The sequence below is a fragment of the Argopecten irradians genome, chromosome 1 (assembly GCF_041381155.1).
Source record: "Argopecten irradians isolate NY chromosome 1, Ai_NY, whole genome shotgun sequence".
NCBI classification, from domain to species: domain Eukaryota; kingdom Metazoa; phylum Mollusca; class Bivalvia; order Pectinida; family Pectinidae; genus Argopecten; species Argopecten irradians.
The window spans coordinates 50,033,969-50,061,540 of NC_091134.1; the positions used below are offsets into that span (position 1 = coordinate 50,033,969).

At 35.1% G+C, this 27,572-nt stretch overlaps 1 protein-coding gene across 6 annotated transcripts in view; it reads left to right on the forward strand.

Annotated features, from left to right (window-relative positions):
* LOC138331441 (uncharacterized) overlaps window positions 1-27,572 on the forward strand; it is an 86,789-nt gene that overhangs the window by 16,286 nt on the left and 42,931 nt on the right. The window contains exons 1-29 of one of the 6 annotated variants that reach the window (XM_069279103.1): window positions 6,107-6,117; window positions 6,429-6,583; window positions 6,907-7,032; window positions 9,092-9,203; window positions 9,653-9,944; window positions 10,258-10,370; window positions 10,592-10,696; window positions 11,083-11,375; window positions 11,550-11,725; window positions 12,159-12,315; window positions 12,658-12,984; window positions 13,239-13,370; window positions 14,123-14,146; window positions 15,736-15,845; window positions 16,122-16,482; window positions 16,902-16,994; window positions 17,189-17,388; window positions 19,316-19,511; window positions 20,023-20,064; window positions 21,927-22,058; window positions 22,345-22,479; window positions 23,145-23,369; window positions 23,520-23,628; window positions 24,168-24,236; window positions 25,406-25,602; window positions 25,972-26,070; window positions 26,403-26,540; window positions 26,762-26,982; window positions 27,313-27,503. In XM_069279103.1, coding sequence (XP_069135204.1) covers window positions 6,108-6,117; window positions 6,429-6,583; window positions 6,907-7,032; window positions 9,092-9,203; window positions 9,653-9,944; window positions 10,258-10,370; window positions 10,592-10,696; window positions 11,083-11,375; window positions 11,550-11,725; window positions 12,159-12,315; window positions 12,658-12,984; window positions 13,239-13,370; window positions 14,123-14,146; window positions 15,736-15,845; window positions 16,122-16,482; window positions 16,902-16,994; window positions 17,189-17,388; window positions 19,316-19,511; window positions 20,023-20,064; window positions 21,927-22,058; window positions 22,345-22,479; window positions 23,145-23,369; window positions 23,520-23,628; window positions 24,168-24,236; window positions 25,406-25,602; window positions 25,972-26,070; window positions 26,403-26,540; window positions 26,762-26,982; window positions 27,313-27,503 — 4,540 coding nt within the window. In that variant the 5' untranslated portion in view covers window position 6,107. Of the gene's footprint in view, window positions 1-6,106; window positions 6,118-6,385; window positions 6,403-6,428; window positions 6,584-6,906; window positions 7,033-9,091; window positions 9,204-9,652; window positions 9,945-10,257; window positions 10,371-10,591; window positions 10,697-11,082; window positions 11,376-11,549; window positions 11,726-12,158; window positions 12,316-12,657; window positions 12,985-13,238; window positions 13,371-14,122; window positions 14,147-15,735; window positions 15,846-16,121; window positions 16,483-16,901; window positions 16,995-17,188; window positions 17,389-19,315; window positions 19,512-19,730; window positions 19,830-20,022; window positions 20,065-20,118; window positions 20,191-21,029; window positions 21,123-21,926; window positions 22,059-22,344; window positions 22,480-23,144; window positions 23,370-23,519; window positions 23,629-24,167; window positions 24,237-25,405; window positions 25,603-25,971; window positions 26,071-26,402; window positions 26,541-26,761; window positions 26,983-27,312; window positions 27,557-27,572 lie in introns of those variants that run through there. The other 5 variants (XM_069279096.1, XM_069279080.1, XM_069279088.1 and 2 more) reach the window with 5 other exon arrangements.

Genomic DNA, 27,572 nt, shown 5'->3' on the forward strand with positions numbered 1-27,572 from the left:
TAGTCCAAGTCCCCGCTCACCAGGACGGTCACCAACACGGTCTGCGCACAGTCGTATTTCGTCTGCGGCCACTGACCGTCCAATTACCAGCATGTCAATGTTATCTAACATGACCTGGACAACAGAAAGAAGTCATACAACTACACTTCTACAGTAAGTACCACTTCAACCAAAAAACCACCTAGTCTGAAAAATTGGTACCAAATGAGGAACGTTTATTTGAATATTAAAAGTAATGTGAATTTGTTCGGTAAATGTCAAATCCGTATCTATCCTGGACATTTGTAGAAGAGATTGAGGGAGATGTTGGTTGGAGGGAGATGAGTTGGTGTTAAGGCATTTATTTAGAAAAAACAGTACACTTGATCTCAATTGGATTACACACATATCTTTTAAGACAGAACAAGTTTTAGCCATAATTTGAAAATGACTGGTGAATGCCTGAATTATCTATGTTGTATTACAGATTTGAAGTAGAGGTACATTTCATGATCCCGAACATCATCGTGGAGCCGACCCTGGATATTGCCCAGACAGCTATACAGGATGTGGCTAATGCTGTTCTGGAGGCCAACCGATGTAAGTTACTTTTTCTGGTTTCCTTATTTTGAGTATTTCTAATCCTTTATTACCCTTTCTTTCACATGGACATTTAACTATATAAGAAATAAAGAACAGAAAATAAATTCAGAAATGTTTGAATTTTAAGTGAAAAACCTCAGATCTGCTGGTTTAAATCACAATTATCGGATAATTTTAACACTGTTTCAATCAAATGACTTGTTTTAATTGTGTTGTAGATGTTTCCTGGATAGGACCACAGGGACCAGAGAACTTATACTCTCAGATAGCAGATGATGAAAATGTGGTTCAGATGACAGCACAGTTGTCTAACATCATCAATGGTGAGTGACAGGATAGCGATTCAGTATTGATGATGGTGTCATAAAATGATAATATCAAGGATAAGATTACTTTGGTAAATTCTATTTTATAGATAGTCTGGATGATACTGAAATATTATCAGACGATGGAAACATCTATTCAGATATCGATTGCTATAGAAGAAACAAAGAAACACCTAGAAATAATTACAAGCAAATCAAAGAAGAATGCCTTAGCGTTTTTATAGAAATCTCATATGATGTTATACATTCTGTATGTTATTTTAAGTCACAAAAACCTGTATATGCACTCCATTGAAAGTTATTTGATGGGCATTCACATGCCTTTGAATTGAAACAATGCAGAAACCTACAATCTGTCGTATGTGAATGTTTGTCTTTTGCAGAAATTGACACGGTTGTGAACAAGCATCTGTTCCACTTTAGTTACTACAACTTCCTATGGAAGGATGACCTCCATGGTAACTTTAAAGAGTTTATCTCTGCTGATCCTGGAATGTTTGCCATCAAACGCGAGGTTGAGCGCTTCCTTTATATAGAGAAGAAGGTGTTAGGGATCCCCAAGGTTTTGCCTGTGGGACCAATTTCTCTCCACACAGACCCAATCAAGGATGCTCTTCATGGATTTGCTATGGCTTGGAAGATCAAGTTTGCTTCTGTCTTACATGAAGAGGCCAAGGTAATTAGTTACTACCACAGTAGCTCTTTCTATGGTTTTAAGATAGAATTAAAACATGTGTACAACAATATGAAATCATGATATTATTTCCTAATTTAGACATTAATTGCTGGTCTAAAAAAAACAAAAAACTTTCATTTGCCTCTTGACCAATGCCTCATAATTCATTGACAGAAAAAACTGGACGCTGCAGTGCTGTACAGGTCAAATGTTCGTAATCGGCTGGAGCTGCATGTCCAGTCTCTTGACCAGTTGAACAGTGCCCTTCACCTTTTAGAAGAACTCTGGGATATGGAAAACAAGATAGATAGTATCTACCTGCCAATTGAAACTATGTATGCCAAACTCAGGTAAGCCATGCCTTCGATGACTTAGTTTTGAATTTGTTGAGATAATTCAGAGCCAGGTTTCACATTCATATTGGGTTTGATCACAAATTCAGTACCAATAGCAATGAATCATGCCTCAACAAAAGAACAATTGCTGTCATGTCATGTTTAGATTACTGTGTTTCATAGGAGACAATTAAAAGTGTACAGTTATATATTATGGTATAATATGAAAAAGTGTTTTGTCAAACTTTTTCAATCATATTCCTAGTAAAATATATTAATTTTCAAAATATAGGTATGTTATATCTTAACCATTACTTTCTTAGTATGAGAATTTCTAAATTTATGCATGAATGACTTTAGTCTGGAACATTTTTACTTTATATATGTGTGCATCTGTTAGTAGTATTAGGTGTCTTTAAACATTTTATCTTCTACATATTTTGTGTAGGGAGTTTGAACTTCGCCTACCAAGGAATGAAGTAGAGGAAGTGGACCAGCTGCGTGATAAATGGCAGGAACTGATAGAACTAGCAGAGCAGGTTCGTGAGGTGCTCCTCAAGGAACGCCGCGGAGCTTTCGAACAGGAACTAGACAAACAAGTCAAGGTAGGCTACTCTCTTATCATTATAAGGAAACCGAGCAGTTGTCTCTAGACACAGTCTTATGATTGGTGTTCAGCAAAATGTTTCATCAGGTTCTGTTGTATTTGCAAAAGCCATGGAGTTCCATAGATTTGTATAAAATGTGTTTGCCTTTATGCTCCAAAAGTACATAAACCTAAGAAGTAACTTGTTTTAGCTAATCATTTCAAACATACAGATGAAGGCAATTTCTTCTGTAAGAAATGTTGAATTATAAAGTCCCATGAATTCAGATTTTTCATTTGCCAAGAGCAAATACATAAACCTCAACAGAAATATTATTGATGTGTTTTACAAACTTTTCAGACATTTGTAGTAGAAGTGATACAGTTCAGGAATGCGTTTGACGCCCAGGGTCCAGCTGTACCGGGAATACCACCAGCGGAGGCTGTCGCCCGATTACAGGACTTCCAACAGAAGTATCTGTTGTATGACTCTAAACGAAACACATTGGAATCTGTCTCTAAGTTGTTTGGTATTGCCTGTAAGCCTTTCTCCGAGCTCGATAAAACAGGAGAAGAGTTGGACCTACTTAGTCAGTTATATGGACTGTTCCAGAAGTTCTTACGATTTGATGCCAGGTTCAAAGACACACTCTGGGCGGAGGTGGATCTGGAAGCTTTCTTCAGAGAGGTAGTGATTTAAACTTTTTGTACAGAAATGAAAAAAAACTTGACCTCTTTCTAAAAGCCATATGTGCTAAAATATTGAAAGAACTTTTTATTTTTATGGCCAAAATGCCCAAGGAAAAATAAATCAAATTCATTATCAGAATTCAAACTTGTTATCTATACTGTAATTGGCATTTGCCTTTTGTTTTCTTTATTTTGTAACAGTGGTTTGTATCTAAAAGTATTAACATCCTGAGAATTTCTTTTTTCCTTCAGGTTGAGGGTTACTGGGACGAATGCCTGGCCCTTCCCAGTAAACTGAAGGACTGGGATGCTTACCACGATCTAAAGACATCCCTACAGACATACCTAGAGGTGTTCCCTCTCCTCAACCAGCCTCAACTCCAAGGTTAGTCCTCCTCCAGACCCTCGTCTGGATTTACTGAACAGTCTGTTGTATGACTTTAATGTTAGATCAGTGTAAATTTGATATTGTAAATTGGATTGCAAGAAGTGTTAGTATTTAAGTTAGTTTTATGTATATTAGATTTTATGTATAAACAGATATGAGTATAATTACATAATCAATTATCATCATCACCACCATTAATCCATTTCAACTAATGTAATTTGATTTAAGAAACATTTCATTGCATAAATATTTTCCTATGCAAATTTCAATTTTTTATTAAGATAGAAAAAAGGAATTAGAAAATTAGCCAATGGTAGGCTTCTTTTTGTATCTATTTTTGTTAATTTGATTGGTTTCTTTTTTCTAGGATAGAGACAAGTTTGATGAATATTACGCCAACTTTGCTGCAACAGTTCAAGAACTGGAGACTTTCATGGCTGCCTACTTGCACGCTATATTTCTGAGAAAGAAAATGAAGACAACACTAGGACTAGACATCATTACAAGGTTTGTTGAACCTTTAGATATTACACACATAATATTTCAACTCTCAATAATTTCTGCAATAAATCTTGGGAAATAAATCATACTGGAACATAGAAAAAGGCCACAACACATAACTGTACTATATCTATGATCTAAAAGTATTAATTGATTCTAAAATTGTATTTCAGGTTCACACCTATCCAAAGCCGGCCAGGTATCCGAGCTCACATTGCAGAGAAATTTGTGGAGATCTTTAACTGGTACGAGACTCGACCTTGAGGAGGTTCACACAACATCTATGAAACACATAAGGTGTGTAAAAACTTTATTTGCATTCTGATTGATAAAAAGAATAAAAAGAAGAAATATCATAGTTAAATTTAAAGTGAATAGTCGGGCAAAGAAAACCAGTCTAAATGCGTTCATTGGCCTTCCAAAAGTTCTCACATATTAATACGACGGTCAAGGTCTGCTTACGTTTCCCAGTTCTGACCATTGAAATAAAAGAAAAGTTGAAAGCATTGAAAGCGAGGCTGCGTGGAAATGTAGCCACGGACATGGTCAGCCGGGAGGACATTTTTAGGATTCCTATATACTTTAAATTAATTTCTACGTACGCAGACAGATTTTGACGGGAAAGTTTATTTTTCTATTCCATAAGAAATTATACTGGATACTTTCACACCATTTTTTCCGACTTAAGCCATCCTTGCCCGACTGTTCACTTTAAGTTCTGAAAGTTGTTTTATGTCCATGATGAAAATTAAGTAAAATTTTTAATTATGATTCATGATGACACTATTATTATAATGTAGGAGTTGAATTTATAATCAGTCTTACTTCAGATTTAAATCCTGCGTAATCAGTACTTTGAACACAACTATATGTATGTAGTGAAGTGAATCCATTTGCGTTCTCATCCATTCACAGGAGAACCCCCAGATGGTGAGGAATGCTCCTCCTGTAGCGGGTGCCATTCACTGGTCAAGACAGCTCCTCAAGAGAATTGAGGACCCCATGAAGGTGTTCCGTGATAACCGGGCGATCAACCAGCTAGGTGATTTTGGTCGAATTGTGAGGATTTATAACAGACTAGCTACAGCTCTGGTGACATTTGAAAGTCTCTGGTTCACACAGTGGAAGAACAGGATAGAGCAGGCACGCAGTGGTCTCCCGGGCTACGCTGTTTGTACGCCATCCAACCACAGACGAAATCGTCGTTAACGCCGATGAAAGGTAATCCATTTCCTGGTTTGAAGATAAGATATATTATTGATGTTATTTTAAACTTATAGAAATAAGATCTGGTGTTTATTCAAATTTTCCTTTTCAATGTATCAATAGATTTGTTACCAGTAAATTTTTAAAAACCGTTTTATATATAAGTTGAATTAGATGGTGTAACAAACGTTTATTATAATATTGTGTCCTGTTACGCAAAATGAATGGTTCTTGTCAGTATTTGCTATGAAAAGGTGAAAGTCTTCTACATCTTGTTAATGTACATAAAAGCTGTGGATATTTGTGACATTACCCAGGAGTACTAGGACACTAATTCATGAAGCTAAATGGCCTTGGGAGACTACCGTCCTTATGGATTCCATATTCCCGGAATCAAGCTGTGATGAAATCATGCAGCAAGGAGTCACGCTTTCAAGAACTACAAAAGTCTCAGCTCTGAGCGGTGTGCGTGAGATTGGACTGGGGATGTAAGTCTCGCAGGTAGTTCTGCTCCGTCCATCCGCCGGATAGAAAACCCGTTGTGTTGTCTTTCATCAAACTCTTCACGACACCACACATGGAGTTTGTGTGGGAGTCAACAACTTCAGGCCTGGTTCTCACAAACATTTGGCCTGGAACAGCAATGAATATAGGTCAGTAGGTCAAGGTTTCACGATATATAGGACAATATATAGTAACAGCATGAATATGGGTCAGTAGGTCAAGGTTGAGCAATATATTGGTCAAGATAAAGAACAGCATGAAGGTCAGTAGGTCAAGGAGGGGCAATATATGAGAGATCAAGCTAAAGAACAGCATGAATATAGGTCAGTAGGTCAAGGTTTAGCAAATATAGGTCAAGATAGCATGAATATAGGTCAGAAAAGTAAAATTTTAATAGTACATTGGTCAAAATATAAAACATGGAATAAAGTTTGAATAAAGTTCAAGGCATGGAAAAGTATAGATATATAACGTTAACAGTTGTTATATAGGTTAAGACAGAAATTGTTTATTACATAAATATATTGGCTATAAAGGTTTGGGTTAATATAAATATAAGTCACCATAATAATTGGTCAAAGTAGGAAAAAGCTTGAATACAAGTCATCGTCTATTCTGAATTTTTTTTTTATAGATGCTTTCTTACACCAAATCCATTCTGCCACTCAAAAGCTGAAAGGAATGCAACAAAAAGTTCATCAGATCATGGAGCAAGATATCTATGGAACTTTGGATAACATCAGGAACTTCTACCTCTTTGATTACGAGGAGGCTATCTCAAGGTCATGGGTAAGTAGTCTATTCATTTAATTATAGAATTAGATTTTTTATACCACAGATAATGATATCAAAGATTGGATGAGCTCATGCATACTATATAGTGTATATCTAATGCTGGAAGATATTGTCCAAAGGAAAATAACTTTAATGTTCTAAACTAATTGATGGACTTTCTGCTAAGTGCAAACAACAGTAAATATTAAAGCAAAGTTTGCTATTTATTTCAAAGAAAAAAAATTCCAAACTAACTAACCATACCATGGAAGCACCAAACCCTTTATAAGTCTATAAGTCATATTCAAAATAGATCAAATTTTCTTATGATATTTTAGCCTCCACTTGAGTTTCGGGACAAGATGTTGCGGAGCATTCAGTCACGCTCGGAGACACTGAAAGAGTCTGTGGAGTCTGTGTTATCTGGTCTACAGAGAATAGCAAATACTCTGGCTACGAGGAAGGTCAGTACCATCTAAATGTCTTTAACCCTTTTTTTTGTCCAAAATAGCTGTCTTGCTTGATAGTTATGTAAATGGAGTAAAGGTGATTTCATCACCATATTTGTATGTTGAAAGCCTGCTTGCTCGGTCAGCTGTTATTAAGTGCATGTTGTGTGATTTTTAAGAAAAAATTATTTATTGTACAAATTAATTTGTTATGAGTAAATCCCTTTGTACTAATAAACGGATATGATAAACATACAGATATTATCTTTTTATTTCCTCAATTTTTACCAAATTAAAAGAAAAAAAAAAAAAAAAAAAAAACATTTTATTTTCTTACCATAAGGTAAGTTTCAAAGATGAAGAAAAACATTATTTTTTTTAATTATGTAATTTAAATAAAATAACAATGTTAAAACAGGCGGTCATTTGTTTCCAGGAGTACTCGATATTATCCCTCTATTCCCTGACTGCCGCAAAACGCGTTGCAACCAAGCTCAAGAAAATTACCCGATTGGAAAAACGTTTCCCGATCTCCCCTGCCTTAAGTTCCCCAGTGGTTGGAACCTGTTATTCTATTATTGTTTCAAATCCATCCTTAGCTGCATGTACTAGTTATTCTTTTCTCTAAAAAATCAACAGAACTTTGTTAATGAAGGATGATTATCATTTTAAGACAAAAGGATGTTTCTTAATAATAACTTTTCATAATTAGTTTAGAGTTAAAGATCTGTTTAATGACTTTGTAAATTTTACAATAGCAAACTTTTGATCAGAAATCTGATTTCTCTGAGGATATTTTGTACTGTTTCCTGATATAGATTTGTTTTGTCCTAGTAATAAAGTTCTGTTGTCTTTCTCATCAGTTTATCATGGTGATATTTCTCCTTTCAGATTTCTGGGTGTTGAGGGTTTTGTTTATAATTCTTGATATGAAATTCTTCAATTGTCTTATTGTGTTTTGTTATCATCGTCTGTCAGTGGTATTGAGTTGAGTTCTGTCTTTCTTATATTTCTTCACACAAGGAACAATTTAAGCATTATTGAAGTTTGGGAATCTATTTTGAATTCATGTTTTGTTACAAGGCATGTTTAATGTTGTTTCTGTTTCTATATATCTTTGAGTGGAATGATTACATCATTAAACAGTAATTAATGTCAAATTTTGATAAACACTAAAACCTGCTTTTGTGACCACCTCTGAAAGATCTTCTGCTAGACCACATTTCATGAGTTCCACATGAACAATTTTGAGTAAAATGTGACTAGGTATAAGGACCGCTTGATTATAAAGACCCCCATTTCTCCATCCGTCGGGTGGTCTTTATAGACAGGGTTGACTACAATATCAAATTGATGTGTTTTAGCCTTTCTATATAACACATGTTACCACATAGATTTTAACCTTTCCCAACTTTTTACTAACAATAATGTTTACCAGCTTGTATCGGCGCACGACACAGGGTGTCACTGCATGTATAGCCTTTTGAAGCACCAACTGTTTCAGTGATCATACATACTGCTGAAGGGGTTAACACATAGAGGTTTTTTTATGTCGGTGGTATATCTTTTATATACTTATTAGGCTGATTGCTTAGTAGGGATATTGTGCCAGTGACATCATGATGGTGAAGGTGGCGTATTAAAGTTTTTTCTTGGTTACTTCAAATTCTTTTATTTTGCAGCTGCTCCAAATTCAATCAGTGAATTCAGTTTTAATTTGGTCCTGTATCTGTTTTAATTAGGATAATTCCATAGGAATAAAGATGAAATTTGTAGAGACCTAACCTAACAATATAAACATTCTGAATACCTAATAGGTAGTAAACATGGATTTTTGACGAGGATGGCCAAAGAGTGTGGATTCTTTTATGAATAAATCTTGAAAATTGTTTTTAAAATACTAAGTTTTGAAACTGACTAAGGAAAATTGCTCAAAGGGAAACCTTGACATAAGGATTTTTGTTAATGATGTATAATATACATGTATCATCAACAAATATTGTATTACAATTGTTTCGGCTACAGTAGATCATCAACGGTTCAGTATGTAATTATAGGTCTGTTCTGATTGTAGAATGAAAATCCCAGCAAGTCTAAAAAGATGGCTATGATGATGGACGAAATGGAAGCCATGAGAGAACGACAGAAGATAGAGGAGGAAGAAAACAATATAGCTGAACTCATTGGTGAGTTTGAGGATAGTTCTAACATAACTCACTATTACCTTACTGTTAGCCACGTCATACCATTAGCCTAAGAGTTATTGACCTTTCTTCTATAACTGGCTGTGCTAGGACCAGTTTCATCAACATTCCTTGATTTTTAAATAATTTCTAACTTGAAATTCCACACAGATGGCATTACTGAAGTTAGGATAAAAATCTTAGATAATTGAAAGTGAATTTCCTTGAAACATTTCTTAAAATTCTAGAACATTGATGAATCTGGGCCCTGATACGGTCTTCTTGTCAACTCTAGTTCTGAATTGAATTTTGACAGGGGTTTTAACCAGGTTGTGTTCTGGTATCACTAAATGTTGTATTTTGATTATATGATACTTATGATATAGACAACGGTTACCAGAAAAGGTTTTTTATACCAAATATTAAAATCTATTTATACTTATGAATGGCAGCCCACTACCGTGACCATGTATACCAAGCTGTCCTCGCAGCCACATGTAAGTCCCTGGCTACACTCGGAGAGAGTACAGGCTGTGATAGTGAGGTCATCCGGGCGGTCAGTGCAATGTCAATGGGGTCAACACCTCGGGATAGTCCAAGTCCCCGCTCACCAGGACGGTCACCAACACGGTCTGCGCACAGTCGTATTTCGTCTGCGGCCACTGACCGTCCAATTACCAGCATGTCAATGTTATCTAACATGACCTGGACAACAGAAAGAAGTCATACAACTACACTTCTACAGTAAGTACCACTTCAACCAAAAAACCACCTAGTCTGAAAAATTGGTACCAAATGAGGAACGTTTATTTGAATATTAAAAGTAATGTGAATTTGTTCGGTAAATGTCAAATCCGTATCTATCCTGGACATTTGTAGAAGAGATTGAGGGAGATGTTGGTTGGAGGGAGATGAGTTGGTGTTAAGGCATTTATTTAGAAAAAACAGTACACTTGATCTCAATTGGATTACACACATATCTTTTAAGACAGAACAAGTTTTAGCCATAATTTGAAAATGACTGGTGAATGCCTGAATTATCTATGTTGTATTACAGATTTGAAGTAGAGGTACATTTCATGATCCCGAACATCATCGTGGAGCCGACCCTGGATATTGCCCAGACAGCTATACAGGATGTGGCTAATGCTGTTCTGGAGGCCAACCGATGTAAGTTACTTTTTCTGGTTTCCTTATTTTGAGTATTTCTAATCCTTTATTACCCTTTCTTTCACATGGACATTTAACTATATAAGAAATAAAGAACAGAAAATAAATTCAGAAATGTTTGAATTTTAAGTGAAAAACCTCAGATCTGCTGGTTTAAATCACAATTATCGGATAATTTTAACACTGTTTCAATCAAATGACTTGTTTTAATTGTGTTGTAGATGTTTCCTGGATAGGACCACAGGGACCAGAGAACTTATACTCTCAGATAGCAGATGATGAAAATGTGGTTCAGATGACAGCACAGTTGTCTAACATCATCAATGGTGAGTGACAGGATAGCGATTCAGTATTGATGATGGTGTCATAAAATGATAATATCAAGGATAAGATTACTTTGGTAAATTCTATTTTATAGATAGTCTGGATGATACTGAAATATTATCAGACGATGGAAACATCTATTCAGATATCGATTGCTATAGAAGAAACAAAGAAACACCTAGAAATAATTACAAGCAAATCAAAGAAGAATGCCTTAGCGTTTTTATAGAAATCTCATATGATGTTATACATTCTGTATGTTATTTTAAGTCACAAAAACCTGTATATGCACTCCATTGAAAGTTATTTGATGGGCATTCACATGCCTTTGAATTGAAACAATGCAGAAACCTACAATCTGTCGTATGTGAATGTTTGTCTTTTGCAGAAATTGACACGGTTGTGAACAAGCATCTGTTCCACTTTAGTTACTACAACTTCCTATGGAAGGATGACCTCCATGGTAACTTTAAAGAGTTTATCTCTGCTGATCCTGGAATGTTTGCCATCAAACGCGAGGTTGAGCGCTTCCTTTATATAGAGAAGAAGGTGTTAGGGATCCCCAAGGTTTTGCCTGTGGGACCAATTTCTCTCCACACAGACCCAATCAAGGATGCTCTTCATGGATTTGCTATGGCTTGGAAGATCAAGTTTGCTTCTGTCTTACATGAAGAGGCCAAGGTAATTAGTTACTACCACAGTAGCTCTTTCTATGGTTTTAAGATAGAATTAAAACATGTGTACAACAATATGAAATCATGATATTATTTCCTAATTTAGACATTAATTGCTGGTCTAAAAAAAACAAAAAACTTTCATTTGCCTCTTGACCAATGCCTCATAATTCATTGACAGAAAAAACTGGACGCTGCAGTGCTGTACAGGTCAAATGTTCGTAATCGGCTGGAGCTGCATGTCCAGTCTCTTGACCAGTTGAACAGTGCCCTTCACCTTTTAGAAGAACTCTGGGATATGGAAAACAAGATAGATAGTATCTACCTGCCAATTGAAACTATGTATGCCAAACTCAGGTAAGCCATGCCTTCGATGACTTAGTTTTGAATTTGTTGAGATAATTCAGAGCCAGGTTTCACATTCATATTGGGTTTGATCACAAATTCAGTACCAATAGCAATGAATCATGCCTCAACAAAAGAACAATTGCTGTCATGTCATGTTTAGATTACTGTGTTTCATAGGAGACAATTAAAAGTGTACAGTTATATATTATGGTATAATATGAAAAAGTGTTTTGTCAAACTTTTTCAATCATATTCCTAGTAAAATATATTAATTTTCAAAATATAGGTATGTTATATCTTAACCATTACTTTCTTAGTATGAGAATTTCTAAATTTATGCATGAATGACTTTAGTCTGGAACATTTTTACTTTATATATGTGTGCATCTGTTAGTAGTATTAGGTGTCTTTAAACATTTTATCTTCTACATATTTTGTGTAGGGAGTTTGAACTTCGCCTACCAAGGAATGAAGTAGAGGAAGTGGACCAGCTGCGTGATAAATGGCAGGAACTGATAGAACTAGCAGAGCAGGTTCGTGAGGTGCTCCTCAAGGAACGCCGCGGAGCTTTCGAACAGGAACTAGACAAACAAGTCAAGGTAGGCTACTCTCTTATCATTATAAGGAAACCGAGCAGTTGTCTCTAGACACAGTCTTATGATTGGTGTTCAGCAAAATGTTTCATCAGGTTCTGTTGTATTTGCAAAAGCCATGGAGTTCCATAGATTTGTATAAAATGTGTTTGCCTTTATGCTCCAAAAGTACATAAACCTAAGAAGTAACTTGTTTTAGCTAATCATTTCAAACATACAGATGAAGGCAATTTCTTCTGTAAGAAATGTTGAATTATAAAGTCCCATGAATTCAGATTTTTCATTTGCCAAGAGCAAATACATAAACCTCAACAGAAATATTATTGATGTGTTTTACAAACTTTTCAGACATTTGTAGTAGAAGTGATACAGTTCAGGAATGCGTTTGACGCCCAGGGTCCAGCTGTACCGGGAATACCACCAGCGGAGGCTGTCGCCCGATTACAGGACTTCCAACAGAAGTATCTGTTGTATGACTCTAAACGAAACACATTGGAATCTGTCTCTAAGTTGTTTGGTATTGCCTGTAAGCCTTTCTCCGAGCTCGATAAAACAGGAGAAGAGTTGGACCTACTTAGTCAGTTATATGGACTGTTCCAGAAGTTCTTACGATTTGATGCCAGGTTCAAAGACACACTCTGGGCGGAGGTGGATCTGGAAGCTTTCTTCAGAGAGGTAGTGATTTAAACTTTTTGTACAGAAATGAAAAAAAACTTGACCTCTTTCTAAAAGCCATATGTGCTAAAATATTGAAAGAACTTTTTATTTTTATGGCCAAAATGCCCAAGGAAAAATAAATCAAATTCATTATCAGAATTCAAACTTGTTATCTATACTGTAATTGGCATTTGCCTTTTGTTTTCTTTATTTTGTAACAGTGGTTTGTATCTAAAAGTATTAACATCCTGAGAATTTCTTTTTTCCTTCAGGTTGAGGGTTACTGGGACGAATGCCTGGCCCTTCCCAGTAAACTGAAGGACTGGGATGCTTACCACGATCTAAAGACATCCCTACAGACATACCTAGAGGTGTTCCCTCTCCTCAACAGCCTCAACTCCAAGGTTAGTCCTCCTCCAGACCCTCGTCTGGATTTACTGAACAGTCTGTTGTATGACTTTAATGTTAGATCAGTGTAAATTTGATATTGTAAATTGGATTGCAAGAAGTGTTAGTATTTAAGTTAGTTTTATGTATATTAGATTTTATGTATAAACAGATATGAGTATAATTACATAATCAATTATCATCATCACCACCATTAATCCATTTCAACTAATGTAATTTGATTTAAGAAACATTTCATTGTACTTTTTTTACAAACATAATTCAGGATTTTGATACTTGAACATTTAAAGAATTTGTCATACAGCTGTACAATGTGTCAGATGGATTGAATAATGAGTCATGTTGCTGTGCACAAAATGTTGATGTTTGAAATGATCAACATTTCATATCATTGTAAGCAGATTATAAAACTGTCAGGTTTCCAGTTTTATGAAGGGTATTGTCCTGTTCTGTTTAAACAGTGAATACATATCCTTATAAGTATTGATATAGATAATAGTATTCAAACATTAAAACTAAAAGGTATCCATTTTCACTGGACCTTCTCCAAGTCTGCCAAAACAATATTCTTGGTTATTTGGCTAGTTTAGAGATTCAGTTTCAGGTAATATTGGTGAAATGAAATGAAATCAATAAACCTATGATAATTTAATTAAGTATAGAATTGATTGACCAGACTTATACCTGGTTTCCATGATAATAACACATTATCTTGTATTGTCTGACCTTGACCTCTGGTCACTCACAGGGAAGTGACATGTATGAAATTCCTGTAAGTACTGTGTTGTATAGGTTGGTCAGTCTTGACCATTGCAGTGCTATAGATGTTATGTGTTGTCTGGGTAGCTGGTCGGTCTGTATTGTTTGGTAACTGGGGAATTGTATGTGTTCATTCTGTATCGCATTTGTGCTTGTCAATAATTATGTTAAATTAATGTTTTGTTAAGATGCAAGAACAAATGTAATTACAATGTAATCAATCTTATCAAAAAGGTGTTTTATATACGGTTATGGAAATTTGGGGGAAAAGGGGAAAAAGATGATTAACAATTCATTTTGTGTTGTTTTGAGCTATAAAAATGACTATGATTATGAGGTTAATTTGTGGCCTGAGAGAATGATAGGTGCCACAAGAGAGTGTTGGGGTAGAGCTATAACTAATTGTGAGAGAAGATGTATAGCTGCCCACTGGATCACCCGACACCTACCATCATATGGCCACCAGCTTTACAGAGTGTTTATTTATCTTTAGAATCACCAACATTTAGTCCACCCTCCTGTTTATTTCATTGGCCCAGCATCTTCCTCATACTGTCTCAAAAATTATGTAAATTAATTGTTATGGATAATGGATAATTGTTCATGAAAGAGAAAAATCATCAAAATCTAGTGAAAAAATAGTCAGTGGGATTTATTTCTGAATAGTACCATATTCTACCAGTAATAAGCCCCCACTCAACAATAAGTCCCCTTCCCATTTATTTCTAGGGTAGGGGGCTTGATGCTGGTAGAATATAGTAGCCAGGGCTAATTGCTGACTTCTTTCCTACAATGTATAAGGATGATTGCTGGCCTGTACTTACTGAAACATTGATGTAGTCAGTCTATGTATCGGTCAGTAGGAACATATATCTACCCGATCTCTGAGGAGGAACATTTATATGGTATATCTTATATATGATACCATGTATTTGTTTCCTACCTGCCTTTCCCTATACCACAACCCAATCATTGTATATTGTAATTATCATGCTATTATTATTGCCTTGATATGTACATGGATCATATAACTAAAAAGATGTCATTACATGAAGAAAATTATGCATGACTTTAAACAAGCTTACCATATACTATCATTGCTTCATTCATTATGTATGTACCTTACCTGCGCAACTAAATACGTATATTGAGGGCAGGGGTATATACTGGGGATTAATTGAGTTGAGAAAAAGAGATTCTTAATTCTGAATTATCATTTTTACCAATTTCTTTATTTGTTGTGTGACTTCACTTTGGTAATTCTTGAAACCAATTCTACATTTTCGTTTTCTTTGCAAGTCATATACTTTTATAAACATGTAATTATGTTTACAAATCGTGTTTTAACCAGTATGTAAATCATTTTAAATTTTTCCAGAAATTTTTATCTTTAACTCAACATTAACCCATTAATTTAAAGTAAGCCTATATAGCTGCACATACCATTTTTCGTTACAGAAGAGTTATTTTACTTCGTATATCTACTGTACACAGACTTATATCTTAAATTTAAAAGTTCAAATCAGCTGTACCTGTTCTATTTGTTATGTATCCTGTATGATGTGATCACCTGATGATGATGGTTTTACTCTGTGTTTGTAGGAGATCAGAAACCGTCATTGGCTAGAAGTGATGAGGGTCACAGGAAGTTCGTTCCAGCTGGAGGCCAATGTCTTCAAACTGCTCCACCTACTGGACATTGGACTCATTAAGTAAGTCATCAGAATATTGGTGATTTAATCTGCATCTACAGTGGAAACATTGAGATTTATAGATTATTTGTCTAGCAACTTGTCTCCATCATAACCTTTATTTTTCTAGTACTCACTAATGCTTCTAATACTTCTAGTGCTCCCCAAGGCTTGCAAAAATAAAGATTTCTTAGACTCGTTTTATAAAATCACATATGAAATGGACACTCATTTAAGATCCTAAATTTAAAAGATAAAACGATTGGTTTCACTGACTTTTGTCATTCTCTTTCTCAGACACAAATCAGAAATTGAGGAGATCTGTCGTGGTGCCAGTCGAGAGTTGGAACTCGAGATAAAGATGAGAGTAACTGAGGAGGAATGGAATGAACAGGTACTTACATTTGAACATTACAAGAAGCGAGGCCCAATGTACCTGGACAAGGTATCCACAGAGCGTTTACTGGAACAGCTAGAGGATGCCCAGGCACTACTCGCCAATATGTTAACGTCACGCTACATCGGACCTCTCCGTGACGAGGCTGCTGGCTGGGCTGAGAAGCTGAAGACTGTAGCTGAGGTCCTAGAACAGTGGCTGGAGGTACAGGATCTGTGGCAGTATCTGGAGGCTGTGTTCAGTAACTCTATAGCTGCTAAGGTAAGGCTCTCAGCTTTCTTAAACCTTTTCAAGTTATTTTTTGTGATTTCAAAGGTTTCCTTTAGTTAAAATCTTTAATTTAATAACCACTTATAATACTCAGGATGGAAAACTTGTGAAAATATGTATTGGCGAAGAATATTTATTAAAACAAAATTCATGTAAAAATAAAGGCAATGTTCATGAAAATGATGAATAACAATTTACTGGATTCTTAATAATTATGTTCATTAAAAAAATGAAGAAAAAAAGAAGTTCAATGAACACCTGTTGTACTAGTAAAATTTACGCACCCTTATTGATAGAAGGAGAAGTAAAGACACAACATCCATGTGTCACGTTTATAGGAAAAAAATATCCACGAGAAAACACCAATTTAAACACTTCAAAGTTCATTAATGTATGTGAATTTTTTATAGGAATTACCTCAAGAAGCCAAAAGATTTGCCCGAACAGACAAGAGTTGGACAAAGCTAATGAAGAGAGACTTTGAAACTAGGAATGTATTACAGGTACTTAACACATCTTACATAAACATTTATTTGATTTTGATAAAAAAACACTTTGAAATGAATATTTAACCACCTGGAAAAGAAAAACAGAAAAATAGTTAATTAAAACAAATTGGATTGAGTCATTGAAAAGTATATTTCTAGTTTTCAAAGTTTTAACTTTCAATATTTTAACCATGCTTTTTTTGCCACAGTGTTGCTATGGTGGGGAGGTACCTAAAGCTGTCCTCCTGAAGAACATCCATGAAGAGTTGGAGATCTGTTTTAAGTCATTGATGGGTTACCTTGATAACAAGAGACGTGCCTTCCCAAGATTTTATTATGTATCCGACCCAATCCTTCTTGCTATCCTCAGCCGACCCAGTGACCTCGAGTCTGTCAGACCTCACCTCAAGTATGTATCTATCTTTTGGTCATTAACATGTTGTCAGATGCTTACAAACATACCACAGCCTGCCAAAACACAAACATACCACAGCCTCCCAAAACACAAACATACCACAGCCTGCAAAAACACAAACATACCACAGCCTGCAAAAACACAAACATACCACAGCCTGCAAAAACACAAACATACCACAGCCTGCAAAAACACAAACATACCACAGCCTGCCAAAACACAAACATACCACAGCCTGCCAAAACACAAACATACCACAGCCTCCCAAAACAAAAACATACTGCAGTCTCCCAAAACACAAACATACCACAGCCTCCCAAAACACAAATATACCACAGCCTGCCAAATCACAAACATACCATAGCCTGCCAAAACACAAACATACCACAGCCTGCCAAAACACAAACATACTGCAGTCTCCCAAAACACAAACATACTGCAGTCTCCCAAAACACAAACATACTACAGTCTCCCAAAACACAAACATACCACAGCCTCCCAAAACACAAATATACCACAGCCTGCCAAAACACAAACATACCATAGCCTGCCAAAACACAAACATGCCACAGCTTTCCAAAACACAAATATACCACAGCCTGCCAAAACACAAATATACCACAGCCTTCCAAAACACAAATATACCACAGCCTCCCAAAACACAAATATACCACAGCCTTCCAAAACACAAACAAACCACAGCCTCCCAAAACACAAATATACCACAGCCTGCCAAAACACAAACATAACATAGCCTGCCAAAACACAAATAAACCACACCTTCCAAAACACGAACATACTGCAGCCTCCCAAAACACAAATATACCACAGCCTGCCAAAAAACAAACATACCACAGCCTGCCAAAACACAAACATACTGCAGCCTCCCAAAACACAAACATACCACAGCCTGCCAAAACACAAACATACTGTAGCCTCCCAAAACATAAATATACCACAGCCTCCCAAAACACAAACATACCACAGCCTGCCAAAACACAAATATACCTCAGCCTCCCAAAACACAAATATACCACAGCCTTCCAAAACACAAACATACCACAGCCTCCCAAAACACAAATATACCACAGCCTGCCAAAACACAAACATACCATAGCCTGCCAAAACACAAATATACCACAGCCTTCCAAAACACAAACATACTGCAGCCTCCCAAAACACAAACATACCACAGCCTCCCAAAACACAAACATACTGCAGTCTCCCAAAACACAAACATACTGCAGCCTCCCAAAACACAAACATACCACAGCCTGCCAAAACACAAACATACTGCAGCCTCCCAAAACACAAATATACCACAGCCTCCCAAAACACAAACATACCACAGCCTCCCAAAACACAAACATACCACAGCCTGCCAAAACACAAACATACCACAGCCTCCCAAAACACAAATATACCACAGCCTCCCAAAACACAAATATACCACAGCCTGCCAAAATACAAACATACCATAGCCTGCCAAAACACAAACATACCACAGCCTTCCAAAACACAAACATACCACAGCCTGCCAAAACACAAATATACCACAGCCTTCCAAAACACAAACACACCACAGCCTGCCAAAACACAAATATACCACAGCCTGCCAAAACACAAACATACCACAGCCTGCCAAAACACAAACATACCGCAGCCTCCTAAAATTAAAAAGAAACTGCACACACATATGTTTCTTGCATAAGGACATTTTAAAGGTCTTGTTTTTGAAGAAATGTGAAACAATACAAAAATAGATTAAACATTTATAAAATCATTTCTTTTCATTTGAAGTGTTGGTCTTTCAGACAAATTATAATTTGCAATTACTTTTCTAGAATTAAGTCTAGATTTCATGAATGGCATAAGAAAAGAAAGTAAAGAATATATTTGTATGAACATGTTTGTTTTGTAGATCTATATTTAGCAGTATCTATGATGTACGGCTAGAAGAAGCTAACACACTAGATGAACCAACAGATGAGGTGGGTTTCGCCCAATCACGTACAGGGGTACGAACCCCCACAGGGTCAAGGGTCAGAACGGCTTCAGCATTGTCACCAACCAATAATACACCTCACAAGATCGACAAACGACTCACAGAGATCTATGTAAGTCTTAAACTGAAATATTGTATTAAATGTATAGTAATTCATATCCAGATATTATAGAGCACATTCTGTAGTTAGTTCTCTACTGTAAACTGTTGTACTTAGTATTTCATATTGCATGCATTTACACGAATAGGAATATAAGGAATTTGAAAATAAATATTTGCAATGGCTGTTCAAAATTCATGTAGTTAGTTGATTTATAACATCTTTTTACAGAGGTATATAATTAAAACCATCAAACTAAAAAAAAGAGCAGTTGAACAAAACCCATATTCAGACAGCAGCTTGATGTGGGATTGTAGCCAGATAAATATGGTAATCATTTCAAATGTCGTGAAGAATTGTTTCTGATCCCAACTGGCTAATTTAAAGCTAGTTTGATTTCACAAACCTTAAAGATGTTGTTTATATTTGTTATTACAACCTTGAATGTTAAACACGAAATGAAGGACTAAGGTCCATTAAAGTGTTTGATAGTGTAAAGATCAGAGATGTTTTCTCCCCACAGCTTACAAATGAACTTATGACTCCTTTACGTCATATCAAGAAGGTATCTTTGATATACACTTTTACTTATTGTCTTATCTGATTGTCTCTCTCCCAGACCCAGGGGCACACTAAGACCCCACCCTACCACATTACGTGGGGGCTTACCCCCTCCCCCAACACCAGATCAGTAAGTAAGACACGGTGATGGGCGGGGCTCGTTTACTGTCACAGTGACTGTAGTAGATTACACATAAATTATATACAGGGTTAAGGGATCCCAGTAATCTGTTTTTCTGATATTGGAGTTATCTGCTCTTGTTGAGATACATTGGTTATTACATCCTTTGTTTGCTTGAGAATATTAAGTAATTTTTTTTTGTTTACAAAATGTTATTTTTACCAACAAAGGATGTAACAATTGATACCTGTTAAAATTACAGCAGATGATTGCTTGTTATGAAAAGACAGCATAGATTAACACAAATATTTAGATATATACATAAGTAATATTGGTGTTTAACATACAGGTTTGATAATGTTATGTTTGAATTATATGTTTTTTGTGTGGAATACTGGTACATCTATACCTAAATGCCAAATTAATTATCAGTGGGAAATAATATATCCATATGTATTTATCCAGGAAAGTATAGCCCTACTTCAAACAATATTTATGAATCTTTTTTTGTTTTTTGTTTATGCATTAATTTATTTCTTAGTGACTAAACATGTAATCTTTCATTTATTCTCCTTTTTATTAAGATTTATTGTCTGCATTGTAATTAACTTAACCTCAGCTTGTATTGTATCATTATGTAACAATCAATTCACAGAATACATTAAAAATATGTCCATTAACTAGTTATATCAAAACTTTGGATTGAAAATACATATATATAACAAATGGTGGATAGCGCATTCTAAACATAAATTGAAAAGAAAACGAAATCAAATGTCTGACTTTGAATGTCTAAAATTTGAAGCAGGATAACTAGAGATATGTATAAATGCCATTTTGATTTGTAGCAACAACAACAGCAAACAATGGCCAAAGAGGAAATTATAAGTCAATCCATTCTCAAAACGAGAGGCCAAAACAAAAATGTAACTTCAAAGAGTGTAAGATACTAAACAGAATTAATTATTTGTTTTAAAAAAAATTCAATTAATTTTAATTGATTTATTATTTGACATCACTATTTTGACCCTATTTTCCAGTGTAGTATAATCTGATTCTACATTGATTGGAACAGTCTACTATGTGAAAATAGGGTTGATTTTTTTTTTTCAAAATTAACCACATGATTTTTTCTTATCTATTGTACTACTCTTTAATATTTTAAATTTTTACTATTTTTCCTCCTTTTTTTTTAATATATTTTTTTAACTTCTATTGAATGAAAATGCATGATTGAAAATAATTATTTAGCATTGATTTCAATTCACATTATCTGCATGCCTAAAAGTTTTTGTGAATGAAATATTATTTTATTGATTGAATTGAAGTATGAATACATTGGTGTGAAGCATTTAAAAGCATGAAATGACATGACAGTTTGTTTAACTATAACATATACAATGTTAAAAAACCATTACCATTTTTCAAATCAGTTTCAGTTCTAAAATATGAAATTGCAACTTGTTCAGTATTTTCAGGATATAGTTTTTAATTTTGTTTTCCACAGTTACTTATAGTAATTTCTAAGATTTAAAATGTTATCAGCATTTCAACAATACATTGCTTCAATGGTAATAAAGTACTTGGATTTCAATACATCGCACTTTGTATATTAATCATAAATGAACATCATACAACAAAATATGTACATTTTTAACAAAACAAGAAAAAAAAAAGTTTTGAAAATTTATCCCTTTATTTTTATTGATATTAATTTTGGTATTTGAATTTCATGCTATTTACAGAGTATGAATCCGAGCACCATTGCACATGCCCCAGCCTTCATGCCGTCGGAGGGAATCGTGGAGGACAGTGTTTACAGGGATGCTGTTGCTGTAAGCAGTGCTGAAGGAGAACTTGTTCAACTGCAGGACAAGGTACACAGCATTTTGTCAATTTCATGTAGCCTTGAGTATCTACTAATTGGGGAGCTAAATATAATTAAGCGTACTGTAACCCATTCTTTGTTTGTCATATAAAATGAGACTAAACAATGGTCCCTAAATAATCAAGAATTTTCCCGTGCTATCTATAAGGAAGGAGTATTGAAGACATGATCCTACTGATTATATAGGTATCAATGTATTGTTGACAGTTATGAGACTGTTTATGTTGCCATAAGTTGTAATATTAGTCTCAAGAGTAATCTGCCCTTTGTTACAGGTCTTCCTCACAGATGGTGTGGAGGTATGGCTACAGAAGCTGAGGGAATCAGTTGCCAGGACGATTAAGGACCTCAACATCAACATTATACAGGAATGTAACAACGGGGTGGCCATGGATGAATGGGCATACAAGGTTAGTCACTCTCATACATATCTGTGTCTTTTTTCTCAAGTTTATCAAAAACACGATTTAACAATTATTACGTAACTGTAAGAGCAGTTAACCCTTTCTCTCATACCTATACACGTGTAATACTGGCTGGTCCAGTGCAATACACCTATGTCGCCTGAAGCTGTATTGCATAGCTACCTATGCAATAAAGCCTCGTGACGTCACAGCGTCAACAAAATTACTATTTTCTAGGCACAGTTTTAACAATTTCTTTTTTAAATTGAGCTGGATTTACTTTAGATACAAACCACGGGATCTGCATTGAAAATATCACACATTTTTTATGTATGGAGATTTGACTTGCAGTTGTGTTTTTTTCTAATTCATTTCAAAATGGTGAAAATTAATAGAAATAAAGACGTAAAAAAAGTAAAAAAGCAAGAAAACGTCGAGGAATGAGAGAAATATACTCTTTCATACGTGGATATGAAGGATAGGGATATTCTACACGAGGGTCAAAAAATGTTTTATAACATTTTGTGACCCTGAGTCTTATAGTAATATACAAATACAAAATAACTGTAGAGTAATTATCTGCCCTTATTTGCCATGGGTACGTGTTTTGTGTTAAAATTCCTAACTAATTGACTATATGTTGTTTATTAACTATATATTTGTTCTGACAGTACCCAGCACAGGTGTGTCGGATGGGAATGCTTTACTACTGGACTCGAGAATGTGACCAGGGAATTGGAGAAATCAAATACGATCGCAAGGCTCTCCAAGCCGCTCTCAAAAAATACATTGCTACTGGGTCAAAACTCCAGACGGTGTTGTCCCGAGGTGCTTGGAGAACCCTGGAGGAGCCCATGTTACCTCTCCACAAGGCTCGTCTGGAATGTATGATATCTGTAAGTATCAGTTACCAGTTAATTGTAGTGGAATCGCTTAGTTAATGTTTTTAAACCATATTAGAATAGAAATCTGGATAACTGACTGACATTTGTTATTTGTTGTACTTCTGTTACTGTAATATGAACATTGTAACACCTTTTTTTCAGCAATTTCTTTACCTGAGGGACATCTTAGATAACATGTGTACCAGGAAACTTCGCGAGTCCACAGACTTTGAATGGCGACGCAGTATACGATGTTATTTCCACCCAGTTGGTACGTGTAAATTATTGCTGTAAACTGAATCTAAAAGTTCTGTGTTTATTTCAGACTAAAACATTCCTCATTCCTTTGTGTGTGAATATGAATCTGTGTTAATTTGACTCTATTTCTATGTTTCTCTATCAATGTTTTATATCATTATTGTAAACTAGTGTGCCCTAACTTGTTTGTCTATGTGTTGAAAATTAAAGTTCCCAGCCTACGAAAATGTGTTTCATTTACATAGCTTCATTAATAGATTAATTAAAATCTTTGAAATAGCATTGATTATCCTTTGTTTTTCGACTGAGTATGAACTTATTTAGATTTTGTTCCCATTCCATCTTAAATGCACTGTTATCTTTTCTTGAGAGCAGATTTCCAGTTTACATCATTTTTGATGAGAAAAATCTCATGTGAGAACATGAAGTAATGATGTATCAATAGAAACCTACTTCCAAGGACAGATAACTCTGTATATACAAATAAGAGAGCCAATAACTTTGTGTGTGTCGTAACTAACTTGCTGTGGTAACCATGGCGACCTGTTCCAGCCTCAGATACTCCCACACCCAGAGAGTCCGTCACTGGTGATGATAATGGCTTGGATGATTTAGCCATACGTAAGGATGAGTGTTTCATACTGCCGGGGCAGTGGTAGAAGATATACCCATAGCTTGTGATTAACATTGCTTTATTCCGGTGGCCGGCTTTTGGGGACAGGTGTATAAGTCACTGCATCATTTCTGATAATTTTTGTTTCAAAAGATAAAGTTTTAAAAAGTCAATGTTTGCAACCATGTTACAACACTGATTCGCAAAATATAATGAAATATTTTTAAGTGTTTAAAAAAACAAAACAAACAAAAAAACAAGAAAACCCCACCTTTTTTTTAATGACCACCAGAAAAAGGAATCTACAATAATTGAACTTAGATGATATGTACTCCTAGTAGTTCAAGAGATTCTAACATTATAATACAAAGATAGACAATTAATGAATTTTTTTTTTTATTATTATTCAAAATTCCATATTATATATTGACTAACATCAACACTAACTTTCTCTTTTTCTCTTTCGTCAGCTAACCATATTTCTCTACACTTATACTCTCAATAATTCTTCGCAACTTTAATACATGAAGTCTGAGCATGCTCTCCCATTGATAATATAGTGAAAAACTTATACAAAGCCAGGAATTACCTCCACCTTGCTATGTTTTGCCTGGTTTTGCTGATCTGTTTGCTTTTCAATAAATATTTTTTTTACATTTTCATAAAACTTTTTTTGATAATTTGGTACAGGTGCATGGGTATTTTGTTCCAATATAAAATCTATTGGAGGTTAAGGTGTCTAAACTCTGGTCTGAGGTGTAGAAATGTTATTGGTGAACTGCAGACTGTATTAATTCACAGAAATCATAGATGTTCAAATAATCTAACTGCATTGCATGCGTAGAAATATTTTAGTAAAATGTATCAATGATAACAAATAATAAATTTTAAAAAATCTATATATTCTTTGGTATAAAATTATGTTAATGTTGATTGATAAATAATTCGTGAAATAAATTTTGTCCTAATGGTTTTTATGCATTTAATTTTTATTATGTATGAGTGATGTATATCACCGATATGTATTTGGTAACAGTTGATTAAAACTTACTGATTTAAAATTTCATTATGTATTTAAAGCAGATAATGACTATACTTTTCATGAGTTAGCAGACTTTGTAACAGGTCTACATCAGGTATACAACCTATTGTATTACCTTCGTTACCATGTTTACAGAGGACCGTCAGGAACCCCTGATCTGGATCCTGGACACCCCATACGCCTATGGTAATGAGTTCTATGGGACCAATGCTGGTGCCGCTCTGACGCCTGTGACTGAGCGTTGTTTCCTGACGATGTCGCAGGCCCTCGGTAACTACCAGGGTAGCTGTGTGTCAGGACCTGTAGGTGTAGGGAAAACAGAAACTGTCAAGGTACATGGTTTAAGGAATCTTCAATTCACGTTTTAGCATTTATATATATCATTAGAACAGTTAAAAGAATCACTAGAACTTGTATTTATTTTTGTATCTAAATATCCAACCAAGGACACCTGGTTGTTTGTGGTGTATGATTATGGTAAAAGCATTTCCAGGTTAAACTGAGACAAGGATATTAGCCATATACCTATTTGCTACATACAAACTGCTCAAGTAGAAGTAAAAGAACATTTTTAAGTCCAGTACCTGCCTATGTAAAAAATACTTAATTGCCTACTAAATTCTGAATCCTGTTACTTCCCTATATGCGTCATGATATTGTAAAACATTGTACATTTGTAAAATATTCTCCATTTTTTCCAGGGTTTAGCTAACACCTTGGGTCAGTTCCTCAGCATGGTCCAGTGCTGTCCAGAGTTTGACCCTACAGCCTTGGCAAGGTCAATACAAGGAACAGCAATGGTAAGTTAAAGGGATTGGATATTGTATCCATATGGTGCATTGTCGGTATTAAGCTATCATTTAAACGAAATGTATGCACCTTATGAATTGTTAACCAGGTACCTTCATTGTAATGACCTTTACACAGCCTGATACTGACCTCCCAGTAGTAGCTAGTAACTACAGCATCAAGAAACAAATATCTGATTTTATAGAACTTTTTGAAGATTGTGAACATTTTAAAGTACGTTAAATATGAAGAAGTTGTTTTTATTGTTTATGAAAAATTAAATGGTTGAATTTGTTATTTCAATAAGATAATAGATGCATTATGTTTTATTTGTTGTTTACAGGATGGTTGTTGGTGTTGTTTTGATGAGGCCCAGAGTCTCCATCGTAAGGCATTGTCCGTCCTGTTTGATCATGTGGAAGCTGTGTTGGTTGCCCTTAAGGCCAGACACTCGTACGCTACACTAGCCGATGGTCAAGAAGTAAGTGTAAAACTTGTTTTTATCATGAATCTTATTTCTTAACTTTACCATCTTAAACTTATAAAAAATCGTGTTTTCTTATGAGCATCCTAACATCAGCACTTTTAGAGACTTTTAGATTTGAAATAGGACATTATGTAATTTTTATATTGAATAAAAAAAAAAAAAAACATTATTTTTTTTACTGGAAAAGTGAATGTATGAACCTTCCTCCTTTGCAGATCTCTATTAAAAAGACCAGTGCAATACACATGACCATCAACAGAGATGACACTAGTTGTAGTCTACCAATCGAGGTTCGGGCTCTGTTCCGTACTGTATCCCTAATCAAACCAGACTACAGTCTCATCCTCAAGGCTAAATGTGCCTCTATGGGTTTCCGTGCTCCAACCGTCCTCGGGGCCAGACTCAAGTCTGTGTCAGAGCTGGCTAAAGACCAACTGTGAGTATTTATAGTCTGAGTTTTAGTTTGTAATATTGAATACATTTGCCAAATAATTATATTTCTCTCTGGCAAAGGTCTCATTTTCTTTTTCTTTGAGACCTTTATATAATGTAATACTGATAAACAATTCAATGAAATAATTTTCCTCTTGTGGGCTTTAACTTAATTAAGAAAAGACAAAAAAAATCTCCCATTATATCTATAAAATTTAAAGTTTATTTGTTGAAAATTGTAAATCTAAATTGTAATGGAATTAGCTCCCCTTGTTTTTTGTAAAAAAAATAAATTCTATGTTGTAATGAAATGATCTGCCCTTTTATTATTCAGGTCGGAACACTTTCATCACTTGTTTGGTATTGCCACCTGGACTGGAGTCCTTAAGAGGGCACTACAAAAAAGGAAATATGTCAGGGATGAGAAAACTCAGGAGCGTATAGAATCAAAGATCAAAGATGAGACATCACGGTCAGAAAGTCAAGCGTCAGAGGCACCAACCAAGTTAGCTGGCTTACAGAATGGTAAGGTTCAGACAGGACAATACAATCTTATATATATTTCATGGAAGTTAAAAGCATTACCTTTTGATT